At 40.0% G+C, this 14,331-nt stretch overlaps 1 protein-coding gene across 1 annotated transcript; it reads right to left on the bottom strand.

The window, feature by feature from the left end:
- Positions 1-5,641: 5,641 nt before the first annotated feature.
- On the bottom strand, positions 5,642-11,055 carry ODF4 (outer dense fiber of sperm tails 4). The gene is given in 6 exon segments (XM_073234842.1): positions 5,642-6,395; positions 6,397-6,454; positions 6,646-6,780; positions 7,111-7,139; positions 7,141-7,261; positions 10,463-11,055. Coding segments are annotated over 6 exon segments (804 nt in total). The 5' UTR covers positions 10,803-11,055; the 3' UTR covers positions 5,642-6,274.
- Positions 11,056-14,331: the final 3,276 nt, after the last annotated feature.

The following is a 14,331-nucleotide window of genomic DNA, read 5'->3' on the forward strand; positions in this document are numbered from 1 at the left end:
CTTGTGCAATATTACCAACTTCTTCAAGTCTTGCAATGTGATTGCCATTTAAAGCAAGGTCTGTAAATCCCAGCTATATAACTATTAAAGTTGCCTTCATAAGGCAGCATAGCTTCAATTGCATGCTTATCTTTCTCTTTTCCCTTTAGCCAAAAGAGTTGTGTCAATCAGGATAGTCTCAGCTATGCTGAGGTAATAAGAACCTTAAAATCTAAGTAGCTTTTTACAACCAAGCTAAATTCTCTCTTACACTATCTGTCTTAGTCTGCCCAGGCTGCCATAACTAATTCTATACACCGGATGGCATAAACAACAAATTTATTTTCTCACAGTTCTGGAAGATAGAAATCCAAGAACAAGGTGCCAGCTGACTGGATTCCTGGTGAGAGCTCTCTTCCCAGCTTGAAGACAGCCACCTTCTTGTTGGGTCCTCACATGGCCTTTTCTTGGTGCATGTGCAGAGATAAAGAGTAAATGAACTCTCAGATAGCTTTTCTTATAAGGACACTAGTCCTGTCCTATCAGGACTCCACTCTTATGACCTCATTTAGCCTTAATTAATTCCAAAAAGACCCATCTCCAAATACAGCCACACTGGGACTAGGGCTTGGGCTTCAATATATGAATTTGGGAGGGACACACTTCATTCCATAGCACTACATAGCCATCAAAAGTCAGCTATGGGCTCTGCTGCATGTCTCCTCAATGTAGCACATGGGGACAAATCAGCCACCGTCTTGAATGTTGCCAGTTACTGTGGCAAAGGGAATGAGATCTCTAGAAAATTTCACACTAGCAATTAAGTGCTGTGTTCCAGAAGTAGAAATGTGTTTCAATTCACTGGCCACAACTAGTCACATGATCCCATCCAATCACAAGGGAGCCATAAGGTACAATCTTAGCATATACCAAGAAGGCAAAGAGCTGGGGGAAGTATTTGGTGAATAGCTTTAATGATGACCATGAAAAGTAAATGGTTACTACAAATCTTGCAGACTCTTTAGCTTAAGATTACATAAATGAGATTGATACACCAATGTTTATAGCAGCACTATTCACAATAGCCAAAGGGTAGAAACAACCCAAATGTCCATCAATAGGTGAATGGATAAATAAAATGTGGTGTGTGTGTGTGTGTGTGTGTGTGTGTGTGTGTAAAATGGAATATTATTCAACCTTAAGAAAAATGAAATTCTGATACATGCTTCAACATGAATGAACCTTGATGACATTATGCTAAATGAAATAAGTCAGACACAGGAGGACAGATATTGTATGATTTCACTTATATGAGTTACCTAGAATAGTCAAATTCATAGATACAGAAAGTAGAATAATGCTTACCAGGGGCTGGCAGCAGGGGGTGGAGAGGAGTGGGGGGTGGAAAATGGGACTTACTGTTTGATGGGTGCAGAATTTCAGTTTGAGACAATGAAAAAGTCTTGGAGACCGATGGTGGTAACGGTTGCGCAACAATGGAATGTACTTAATGCCACAACTGTATACCTAAAAATGGCTACAATGGTAAAATTTATGTTATCTACATTTTATCACAATAAAAGAAAAATGGGGGGAGGAAGTAAGCTGTTTATAGGAAACATACTTAAGTTACAAAAAAGACAAGATGAAAATAAAAGGGAGGGTAGAAAAGATACACCGTACATAAGAAAGTAGACATGACCATGTTAATATCAGACAATGTGGACTTCAAAACCAAGAGTATTATTAGACTAAAAGAGTGTGTTTTACAATGATAAAAATATAAATTCATTCAAAGACATACAATTCTGAATGTGTATATACATAACAACAGAACTCCAAAATACTTGAAGCAAAAATTGACAGAATTAGAGAGAAGTCAATAAATCTATACTCATACTTAGAGATTTTAGCACACTTCTCAGTAATTGATAGAACAAGTAGCCATCCTAAAAATCAGTAAAGATATAGATTTAAACAACACTATCAACCAACTTGACCTAATTGGCCAACAACTGCAAAATACACATTCTTTCTAAGCACACATGAAACATCAAAATAGACCATATGCTGGGCCATAAAGCAAGTGTCAATAAATTTTAAAAGATTATTACCTTACAAAGTATATTCTTTGACCACAACGGTATTAAATTAGGAGTCAGTAGTAATACATAGAAAACCCCCCCACTATTTGAAATTCAAACAACACACTTCTAAATAACCCATGGTCAAAGAATAAAAATCACAAGGGAAATTAGAAGATATTTCAAACTGAATGATAATGTAAGCACAACATATCAAAATGTTTGGGATGCCATGAAAGCAGGGCTTAGAGGGAATTTATAGATTAATTCTTAAAGAAAATTTATATTTATATTTTAAAAAGAAGATAAATTAAAAGATGAAAGATATAACATCAGTAACCTAAGCTTTCATTACAGACTTAAGAAAAAAAGGTAAGTAGAAGAAAGGAATTTTAAAACAATAGGAACAAAAAAAACAGAAGTTCTGACCCAGACCAGCATGGAATAGAAGACTTATTCCTCCCACTAAGCACAGTTTAAAACCTGGTCATTATATATAAAACAAATACAAGAAGCCTCTGAAAAATGGAATAATGTATAATACATTTTACAATGTGAATAAACCTTGAAAACATTATGCTAAGCAAAAGAAACCAGACACAAAAGGCCATGTATACTTCCATTATATGAACTAAATAAGCAAACTCATAGAAACAGAACGTAGATAGTTTCCAGGGGGTTGAGGGAATGGGGAATGGGGAATAGAGGGATGCAAACATTCTGGGACTGGATAGTGGTGGTGGTTGCACATTGTGCATATACTAAAACCACTGAATTATGTACTTCAAAATGGTAAATTTTATGGTATGTGAATTATATCTGAGAGAGAGTGAGCGAGCACCATGGAGACTCACGCCTGGGCAAAAATAGGACTGAGTACTAAACAAGAAAACTTCAACATTTTTCTAGCTGGATTTCAGAATTGCTATGGACCAGTGACTCCTGTATGCCTCTCAGTACCCCTCCCCTTGCCCCTTTTAAACACTAATGTCTATAATGGTTATCCCTTGACTGTCCCATGGCTGTATTTTGGGTATGCAGAGGATGACCATTTGTTTCTCTAGTTCATAGGTATTCAGATTGCAAGAAACTATACTTAAGTAGCTGTATTTAAGGAACTACATCCCAAGAACCTCATTTGCACCTGGACCTAATTTAGATATTGTATTAGTCTGCTAGGGCTGCCATCACAAAGTACCACAGACTGGGTAGTTAAAATGACAGGAATTTATTTTCTCACAGTTCTGGAGGCTAGAAGTCCAAGATCAAATGTAGATAGGTTTTAAGACCTCTCTACTTGGCTTTCAGATGGCCACTGTCTCACATTCCCCTGTACGTGCACATACCTGGTGTCTCTTTGTGCTCCTAATTGTCTCTTCTCATAAGGACACCAGATTGTATGACACCCTATCAGCCTCATCTTAACTTAATCATCTCTTTGAAGACCATATCTCCAAATACAGTTACATTCTGAGGTACAGGGTGTCAGGGCTTTAATATATACATTTGGGAAAGACACAATTCAGCTCATAATAGATGGCAAGTATATTATAAATTTTTAGAGCTTCCTATTTTCCTGATGCCTCAACATACCTACGAACAGTCTGTAAGCACCCTGCTGGGTGCCCAGGTGCACCAGTGTGATAAGGCTGATTCCTGCTACAAGTTCCCCTTCATGTCCTCTCCTATGACTTAGTGATATTCAAATGCACCATTGAAAACACCTCACACATTTTGGTTGTATACTCCACCCTGACCCAAAAAATGGCACTTGCCCATGGGTCCTCCTCAGCTCCCCATCTGCTTGGTTGAGCACACTCCCTGGGCATTCCTCCCATGTGGCTCCTTGCATGGCATGCCATACCTCCCTCTCCTAGGACTTGTGGGTATAATAAATTCTCTAATTTCATATGCTTCTCTGAGTATAATTTCCACAGCTTTGTTGAAATATTCTTAATGACCTCACAGGAGGGACGAATTCCCCCATTTACAAAACAGATCCTGAATTTTCAGTTGATTGATGTTGTAACAGGATGAGACTTTTGGGGACCTTAGGGGACATGAATGTATTTTGCATGTGGGAAGACTGTAAATAATTTGTGACCATAAAACAGACTATGGTGGCTTTAAAATACATCCATGAATTCTTTACACTCTTCCCCTGAAGAAGCGAAGTTTAATTCCACCTTTCTTGAGTGTGGGGTAGACTTATTGACTTGCTTCCAAAATATTGAGTGTGGTGGAAGTGACAGTGTATTTCTTCCAAGACTATGTCATAAAAGGCACTGGAGCCTCCTTCTCACTGCTGTTAGATCACTCACTATGGAGGACATTGGCGCTGAACCCCCAAGCAGCCCATGAAGAGGCCCTTGTGCCATGGAACTGAGGCTTTCTGTCAACAGCTATGTGAATGAACCATATTGGAAGTACATCCTCCCACCCCAGTCAAGCCTTCAAAATGAGTACAGCCCCAGCTGACACCTTTGCTATAACCTCATGAGAGACCCTGAGCAGGAACCATTCAGCTAAACTGCTCCTATATTCCTGGCCCCAGAAACTATGTGATATAATATGATGTTTATTATTTTAAGGTGCTAAGTTTGGGGTACTTTGTTATCCATCAATAGATAATATACTGTCTTTGTCAAAAGAGGAAAATTATAGATAGACTGAAAGAATGGCCTCCTTTATTCATTTACTCTACCTGCCTGGCCTCTATACTTTGGAGTTTATGATTTCTACAGAATCATAAAGCCACTTTCTCCAATTAGGTTATATATATTTCTAAGGCAGAGGTCATGACATCCCTTTGTTTAATGTCCCTTCCTTCAGGGTGACTAATTCAATAAATCTTCCAATAAATCCTTGCTAGCTACCAGGGGGGAGGAGTACAAGGGGGAACACTGAGTGGGGATTTTTAGAAGGTCTAATCTGCCCAATTTTCAAGTCCATGTATTGGGTTCTTTGCTCATAATATTTGCTTGGAACTAGGTTAGGAATCCCACAACTGCTGATCGGGTAGAGTAAGAATAAGAATCTCAAACTCAAACCACATAGAAATCAGTCATACATACTAGGTTGAACCATACGAAGTTGTCAACATTAACTGCTCAGACAGCAGTTTCATGTGGTTCAACATAAAAATACATACATTTTTAACATGCCCAATCCACCTTGTCCCTGCATTCCTCCAGCTGGCAGACATCATGGCTCTCTCTGGAGGGATATTAAATGACAAAGATTATTCATAGGCACTCTCCTGGGAGGCCAGTCCTTCTGTGCAGGGACATCTGAATCCCAGTAGTCATCGCTAATGATGCCCACACAGCTGATGCATGTACTCATGAGACTGGGTTTATAACCTAAATGTGCGACGTGTCTTTTGATCTTAGGGCCTGACCCTAGTGTTTTCCTTCTTGTAATATTTCATTCCTGCTAAGCGTGTAGGGCATGGGAGGCTTGGATGGATGGCAGGAAGCAGCCAGAGAGTGGAGGTGGTTGGGGTGGAGCTGGTGAAGTTGGTGGTGGTGGTGGTTATGGTGGTGAAGGTGGTGGCAGAGGCAGAGTTGGAGGTGGTGCTGGTGGTATACAGGCACAGCACTCTGGGAGTTGGGCATAGAGTGTGGGATTGCTGCCCAGGGCATGCAGCACAGCCACACCTCCTACTGGTCCCTCACTGTTTAACCCAGCTCTTACCCTGGGGCCATTTCACTCATGAATCAATCATTATGAATAAGCCAGCAGGTTCTTAAGCGATATCTCTCTCCTGATCAGTCCTCCTACCTACTAACTAACAAATGTTGGGATAGGGGTAACAAAGTTTAAAAAGGCTTAGCTTTCCAGAGGTGTTTGCCTGTGTCCAAGTTTCTTAGGGGAGAGCTGGGCAGGTCTGGGGACAAAGGGTGCCACCAAAAGGCTTCTCAGCAGGAAGAACTAGGGAACAAACTTGCTCTTTCTCCTTCCTCTCCTTCAAGTTGTTGTCTTGTCTCAATGACTGCTGGACATGATAAAGAAGAGACAGACAATTTATTGCACTTTCCCAAGCTGTGGGCAAGGCAGGGGCAAGGAAGAGGAATGTAAAGCTAACTTAAAACCCTCCCTTTCTAATTCCTTACAGTGATGAGCGTCAACAGGCTCAAGGGTTGTGGGAAAGTATGGGGAAAGGGATTCAGATGAATGGACACAACTTGGTGCCAGGAGTTCAGAAGAGGTTACAGCGATGCCTTCTCTTGCTCAGATTCCAGGTCTTCTTCTTGGTCGACAAAGGTCTTTGAGACAATCTGCTCCTTCAGAGAGTCCTGTACTGAAGCACAGCTGCAGTACACGCTCCAGAGAGAGATGGCTTATAATCAGACCCCAGAAATGTTCCTGGTTGAAGTAACAAAGGAGCCCTGGGAAAGGACAAGGGGATGTGAGAGGGGAACATCAGAGAGTGGGAGCAAAGTGGCAGGCAGGGTGAGGCCAAAGGAAAGGCAAGTCCCTGAGAACCTGTCTCTGAGGATTGCCAGCCCACTCCCTCCGAACTTTCTCAGCCTTGAGTCCCCCATGTCCCCTCCTTCCCATGGCTCCCCAGGATACTCACCACAGGTGACACATAGGACAAACACCAACCAACCAACAAAATAGCTCCAGCCAATGGGGACTGACATGTTCTTCTTCAACTTGAATATCCAGAGGTTAATAGGGAACAACATGAGGGTGAAGAAAATAACAATAACTAGGAGACAGGAAGTGGAGAGATCTTATTCTCACCCAAGAACCCCATAGGGACTCTCCCTTATCTACTGAGCTACCACCACAACCACAGCTCCCATCAGCGCCCTAAGTACCCAGCCCCAGAGGTTCATGGGAATCAGTCCCTCCACCTCCATCTCTCCAGTGACCAGGAAATGATGGAACTCAATTCTCAGGCAACGACTACCACCAGTTCTGTTCTCCCACTACCCACAAAACCCCTACCCCACTCCCAAAGAAAGGAAGTGGGAGAAGTGCCCGGGAAGATCCAGGCTAGGAGAAACTAAGGACCTTTTCCAGAGCTAGGGGGCACCTTCGCAGAAGCTCATGACAGTCCCAACGCAGCTACAGGAGGTACAGCAGGTGCAGCCAGATGGTGAAAACCAAGCCCAGCCCCAAGGCCACTCAAAAGGTTATCTGAGCCACCACAAAGAACGGGTGATTTGTCCACAGCTTAAAACTGTCTGGAGAAAATGAGAAAACAAGATGAGCTAAGGATTCACAAAAGAGAAAATACAGTCAAATGAGCAAATACAAGAAAATGTCCTGGCCCAGTAATAACCAAAGAAATTAAGATTTGAAGTAACAATAAAAGATCACTTTCACTTATTAAACAGACAAAGATGCTTCATATGGAGGCTGTTTGATAATCCCCCCAAAAAATGAATACCTCCAACAGAAAAGTGGACGGAGGAGTTGAACGGTAGTTCTCAAAAGAAATATGAGTGTCCGTCCAATAAACACATGAAATTCAATACAAAGAACTGCAAATTAAATGTAGTTTTTAAAAATCTATCAAATAGCCAAGATCAAAACAAAATTGATGGTACCTAATGTAGGGAACGATTCAGAGAAAAGAGCTGTTTTCACGCACTGCTAGTGGGCAGCATTTCTGATGACTGATCTGGCACAAAATAGTCCAAAAAATCTAAGGCAGTGCTTTGACCCAGCAATGCTTCTTCTTGGAGTTTATGCAAGGGCATAATCCAAGATCTGCAACAAATTCTATGTACAGGGATCTTCTTTGCAAAGATATTTATATGTCCAACAAGAGACCTGTTAAATCCCATACACTGGATTGTTATGTGTTCATTAAAAGTGATATGAAAGATGCTTGTCTCCAAATAGAATGTCTCTAGGAAGAAATGAGAAACTGTGAAGCAAGTTTGGAAGCCAGAGGTGGGAGGCTCATTTCACTACATAATCTTTTGTGTTTTTTTAATTTTCATTCTGTTCACAAACTGCCTAATCAAATAAATTTTAAACATTAGTGATGTTGTAGAATAATTATTTAATAAGGTAAGTAAATGTTTACAATTGAAAAGTGGAGTTTCAACACAGTACAAAGAAAGATTGTAATTTTGAAAAAAGTAAAAATAAATATATATTTATTAAAATACAAATAGATATATATTTATTTGTATTATATTTTTACACATGTATACATATTAGTATATGCTTATATACATATGCATACACACCCACACACAAAAAATGAAGTAAATCCATTACAATGTCAACTGTGACTATATGTACAGAAATTTTAGGTGATTTTTATTTCCTTTCTTAAATTTCCTGCATGTCCCACAATAAATGTGCAACATTTTTTGAATCAGGAAAGAGTATGTATTTATATATTTAAAGTTCACAGTCACTGCTGGCAAAGGTACAATGAAACAAGTCATTAGTGGAAGCATAAATTGCTTTCATACTTTTTAAAAATTTTTGTTCCTCTTTATCCCCTTCAGCTATTTCACCCACCCACCCAAATCCCTCCCACATGATAACCACCAGCCACTTCTCAGTGTCTCTGAGTCTACTATTGTTTGTTCATTTGTTTTGTTTTGTTTTGTTTTTAAATTCTACATGTAAGTGAAATCATATGGTATTTGTCTTGTTCCACCTGGCTTATTTCACGAGCATAATACCTTCTAGATCCATCCATGTTGTTGTAAATGGCAAGATTTCTTTCTTTTTTGTGGCTGAATAATATTCCATTATATATGTACCACATCTTCTTTATCCATCCATCTATTGATGGGCATTTTGGTTGCTTTCATATCTTGGCTATTGTAAATAATGTAACAGTAAACATAGGGGTGCATATAGCTTTTCAAATCAGAAAGTTTGTTTTCTTTGGGTAAATTCCTAGAAGTAGAATTACTGGGTCATATGGTATTTCTATTTTTAGTTTTTTGAGTAATCACCATACTGCTTTCCACAGTGGTTGTACCAGTTTGCATTCCCACCAACAGTGTAGGAAGGTTCTGCTATCATACTTTTTGAAAGCAACATGGAAAATTTTATTAAGAGCCTTAAAATATTTATGCTCTTTGATCCAGTAAACCTGCTTTGGGACATCCATGCCAAAGAATTAATATTAAACACAGAAAAAACTTCATGATTAAACTTTGTTGCTCTTTTTTTCTCAAATATGAAATTGGAGATAAAAGTGCCAAGAACAAGGAAGAAAAAGAGTCAAGTAAAATGTGATAAATCTGTTAATTTAGAATATAGCAAATTGTATTATATCTCATAATGACATTTTAAGTAATCTTACAATGACAATAATTTAAGAAAAAATTATTTATGAAGCATAAATACAATTATGTAAAAACTATTCAAAACTTGTTCAATTTAAAAAAAGGACTGAAAAAGATTGAGTACTCAACTACTACTAGTGGACAGTCTTTGAGTAGCAGCACAGAGCAAGATGGGTGCTTCCATGAGTTTTGGACTGAGACACAACTGAGTTATTTTAAACCTGCCATTATTAGGTTGATCCATATGCATTTGCTCCTTTCATAGGTGAAAAGTAGTCTAATATTGGCCATTTCATGTGATTCAACCTAATAATTTCATGACCCTGAGCAAGGTACTTAATTAGAGTCTTGGTTTTCTCATCTGTGAAGCAAGGGTAATTATCCCTGTCTCTTAGGGTTGATTGAAGAGTAAGTGAGCAAATAGAATAAGTGGGCAATACATGATAGCTTTGGTTTCCCCAAATTTATTGTAATAAAACATATTGTTGTCATGATGGAAAAAGATAATTACTGTGTAACTTGTTTTTAACCTTCACTAGAGTGATGAAATGGAAATAGAGTCAAGAACTCTGGTTTTCCCCAAGAGCTGAGGAAGGAGGCCCAAACCCAGGAGACGATGCCTTGAGATGAACTAAAACTAGGAATGAAGTGGCCTCAAGAGCACTGGGAAGGAAGGAGAAAGGAAAATAGATGTGGCCCAGAAGGCAAAGCCTAAAGCAGAAAGGGAGAAAAGTGGCTGGGCCCAGGGCCTGAGGGAGAGCTTTCTGGGGACTCCTCCCGAAGCTCTGGATATGCAAGCCTGCAAGAAGGCAGTCCCTCCCTTGCTGGGGCTCTTCTCCCAATGTGATGGTGAGTTGGGTGATTCATGAGTAATTCACATGCTGAAAGTCCACGGCTTTTGGAACATTTTTGTAAGCACAGACTGGGCTCCAAGCCTCATCAAAAGCAGTGCCACTTTCCACTGGGTCAGGCAAATCAAAATGTGGGGGAGGAAAATTGATCCTTGGTGATCTTAGGGCCAAGAAGCCATCTGGTGGGGCCCAAAGTGGCAGAGGGAGGGGTGCAGATGTGGAGGCCTAGGCAGGCTGATGCCCTGTGGTAGGAGTGGGTGGAGAGCCTCACCTTTCCCATTCTCTGGGTGGGAGTGGCTCTTCAGATTGCAGTAGTGCAGGAGCCCCATGGACATGATGTGAGATGACGTGTAGATCCTGGAGCTAATGTCTGCAGGCCAGCGCTGGTAGAAACAGCTCCTGGAGAGGCACAGCCAACTCTTGGAGAAGACCATGACCAGCAGCAGGATGAAGGCAACCAGGCTGAGCTCTGAGGCCAACACCTGCACCTTCCAGCGGGACCTGTGTATAATTTTCCACCACAAGGGCAACACCGAGCCCCTGAGCGGCTTTGGGCAGTGTTTCTGGGGCAGCTGCCTGTCACTGCCAGGCTCAGATCCCAAGTTCCACATCCCTGCCTCTCATCCTGGGCTCACCTTCACCCAGCCCTCCCATCCTTTTCAGGCCTCTGATGCTCATCCCTGTCTCCTCCTGACACAAGGAACTCACCCCTAACGTCTCCTGTCCCCATCTTGAGCAGCTCCTGTCTCCCCTTCTATCCTTTACCAAATCTCCCCCATCCCTGCTCAGGCTCAAGTGCCCCTCATCATTCAAACTATTTTCATCAGGTAAAGCACTTGCCACCATAGGACCTAGGGTCTGGTAAAGAACAACCTATTCAGCAAGATAGGGCCCCTAACTGCCATGGAATAGTCCTGGGGGTCAGTTGAGTGGGGGAGGGGCCCAAGGTTTCAACTCAAGCTCTCTTGAAACCCTGCTTATCAGGCCCCAGCTCAGAACTGTGGATTGATGCCTGCCTTACCTAAGACCCTGAGACCTCTGAGGGTCTCCTTTTCTCCTCCCATGTCCTCTGCCCTAACCGCAATCCCAAATGCTCACTGACAGAGCAGGAGGACAGAGCTTGTCCTCAGGAAACCTCTACCTCCAAAAAGACATTTGGACAATGGATCAATGACCAAAGAAAAACAGAGATAAGCAATATATGGAGACAAATGACAAGAATAATTCAACAATGCAAAATCTGTGGGACGCAGAGAAGGCTGTGCTAAGACAGAAGAGTATTGCAATACAGGCCTACCTCAGGAAAGAAGAACAATCCCATATGAACAGTCTAAACTCACAATTAATGAAACTAGAAAAAGTAGAACAAATGAGGCCCAAAGTCAGTAGAAGGAGGGACAAAATAAAGATTAGAGCAGAAATAAATAAAATCAAGAAGAATAAAACAATAGAATGAATCAATGAAAGCAGGAGCTGGTTCTTCTAGAAAATAAGCAAAATAGATAAACCCCTAGCCAGACTTATCAAGAAAAAAAGAGAGTCTACACGCATAAACAGAATCAGAAATGAGAAAGGAAAAATCACTACGAACACCACAAATACAAAGAATTATGAGAGAGTATAAATGGATAACCTAGAACAAATGGAAAACTTTCTAGAAAAATACAACCTTGCAAGGCTGACTCAGGAAGACACAGAAAATCTGAATAGACCAAGTACCAGCAATGAAACTGAATTGGTAATCAAACAACTACCTAAGAAAAAAACTTCTGGACCAGATGGTTTCACTGATGAATTTTATCAAATGTTTAGTGAAGACTTAATATCCATCCTCCTTAAAATTTTCCAAAAAGTAGAAGAGGAGGGAATACTCCCAAACTCATTCTATGAGGCCAGCATCACTCTAATACCAAAACCAGGCAAAGACACCACAAAAAAAAGAAAATTGCAGACCAATATCCCTGATGAACATAGATGAAAAAATACTCAACAAAATATTAGCAAATCAAATTCAAAAATACATCAAAAAGATTATGCATCATGATCAAGTAGGATTTATTCCAGGGATGCAAAGTTGGTACAACATTCAAAAATCCATCAACATCATCCACCACATTAACAAAAAGAAGGAGAAAAACCACATGATCATCTCCATAGATGCTGAAAAACCATTCAAAAAAATTCAACATCCCTTCACGATAAAAACTCTCAACAAAATAGGTATAAAGAGCAAGCACCTCAATATAATAAAGGCCATATATGACAAACCCACAGCCAACATCATACTTAACAGAAAGAAGCTGAAAGCTTTTCCTTTAAGATTGGGAACAAGACAAGGATGCCCACTCTCTCTACTTTTATTCAACATAGTTCTGGAGGTTCTAGACAGGGCAATAAGACAACACAAAGAAATAAAAGGCATCCAGATTGGCAAGGAAGAAGTTAAGCTGTCCCTGTTTGCAGATGACATGATATTGTGCATAAAAAACCCTAAAGAATCCACTCCAAAATAACTAGATCTAATATCTGAATTCAGCAAAGTTGCAGGATACAAAATTAATACACAGAAATCTGTTGCATTTCTATACACTAATGATGAACAAGCAGAGAGAGAAATCAGGAAAACAACTCCATTCACAGTTGCATCAAAAAGAATAAAATACCTAGGAATAAACCTAACCAAGGAAATGAAAGACTTATACTCTGAAAACTACAAGACACTCATGAAAGAAATTAGAGAAGATCCCAATAAATGGAAACACATTCTATGCTCATGGATAGGAAGAATTAATATTGTCAAAATGGCCATCCTGCCTAAAGCAATCTACAGATTCAATGCAATCCCTATCAAAATACCAACAGTATTCTTTAATGAACTAGAGAAAATAGTTCTAAAATCCATATGGAACCAAAAAAGACCCTGAACAGCCAAAGCAATCCTGAGAAGGAAGAATAAAGCAGGGGGATTACACTCCCCAACTTCAAGCTCTACTACAAAGCCACAGTAATCAAGACAATTTGGTACTGGCACAAGAACAGACCCATAGACCAATGGAACAGACTACAGAGCCCAGATATAAACCCAAGCATATATGGTCAATTAATATACGATAAAGGAGCCATGGACATATAATGGGGAAATGACAGCCTCTTCAACAACTGATGCTGGCAAAACTGGACAGCTACGTGCAAGAGAATGAAATTGGATTATTGTCTATCCCCATACTCAAAAGTAAACTTGAAATGGATCAAAGACCTGAATGTAAGTCATGAAACCATAAAACTCTTAGAAGAAAATATAGGCAAAAATCTCTTGAATGTAAACATGAGCAACTTTTCCCTGAACATATCTCCTTGGGCAAGGGAAACAAAATCAGAAATGAACACATGGGACTACATCAAGCTAAAAAGCTTCTGTATGGCAAAGGAAACCATCAACAGAACAAAAAGGCACCCTACAGTATGGGAGAATATATTTGTAAATGACATATCCAACAAGGGGTTAATATCCAAAATATATAAAGAACTCACATGACTCAACAACCAAAAAGCAAATAACCTAATTAACAAATGGGCAGAGGAGCTGAACAGACAGTTCTCCAAAGAAGAAATTCAGATGGCCAACAGGCAATGAGAAGATGCTCCACATCGCTAATTATCAGGGAAATGCAAATTAAAACCACAATGAGATATCACCTCACACCAGTTAGGATGGCCAACATCGAAAAGAGTAGGAACAACAAATGCTGGCGAGGATGTGGAGAAAGGGGAACCCTCCTACACTGCTGGTGGGAATGTAAACAAGTTCAACAATTGTGGAAAGCAATATGGAGGTTCCTCAAAAAACTAAAAATGGAAATACCATTTGTCCGGGGAATTCCACTCCTAGGAATTTACCCAAAGAAAACAACTTCTCAGATTCAAAAAGACAAATACACCCCTATGTTTATTGCAGCACTATTTACAATAGCCAAGATATAGAAGCAACCCAAGGGTCCATCAGTAGATGAATGGATAAAGAAGAGATGGTACATATACACAATGGAATACTATTCAGCCATAAGAAAGAAACAAATCCTACCATTTGCAACAACATAGATGGAGCTAGAGGGTATTACACTCAGTGAAATAAGTCAGGCA

This window comes from Manis javanica, chromosome 4 (genome assembly GCF_040802235.1).
Source record: "Manis javanica isolate MJ-LG chromosome 4, MJ_LKY, whole genome shotgun sequence".
Classification (NCBI taxonomy): Eukaryota; Metazoa; Chordata; class Mammalia; order Pholidota; family Manidae; genus Manis; species Manis javanica.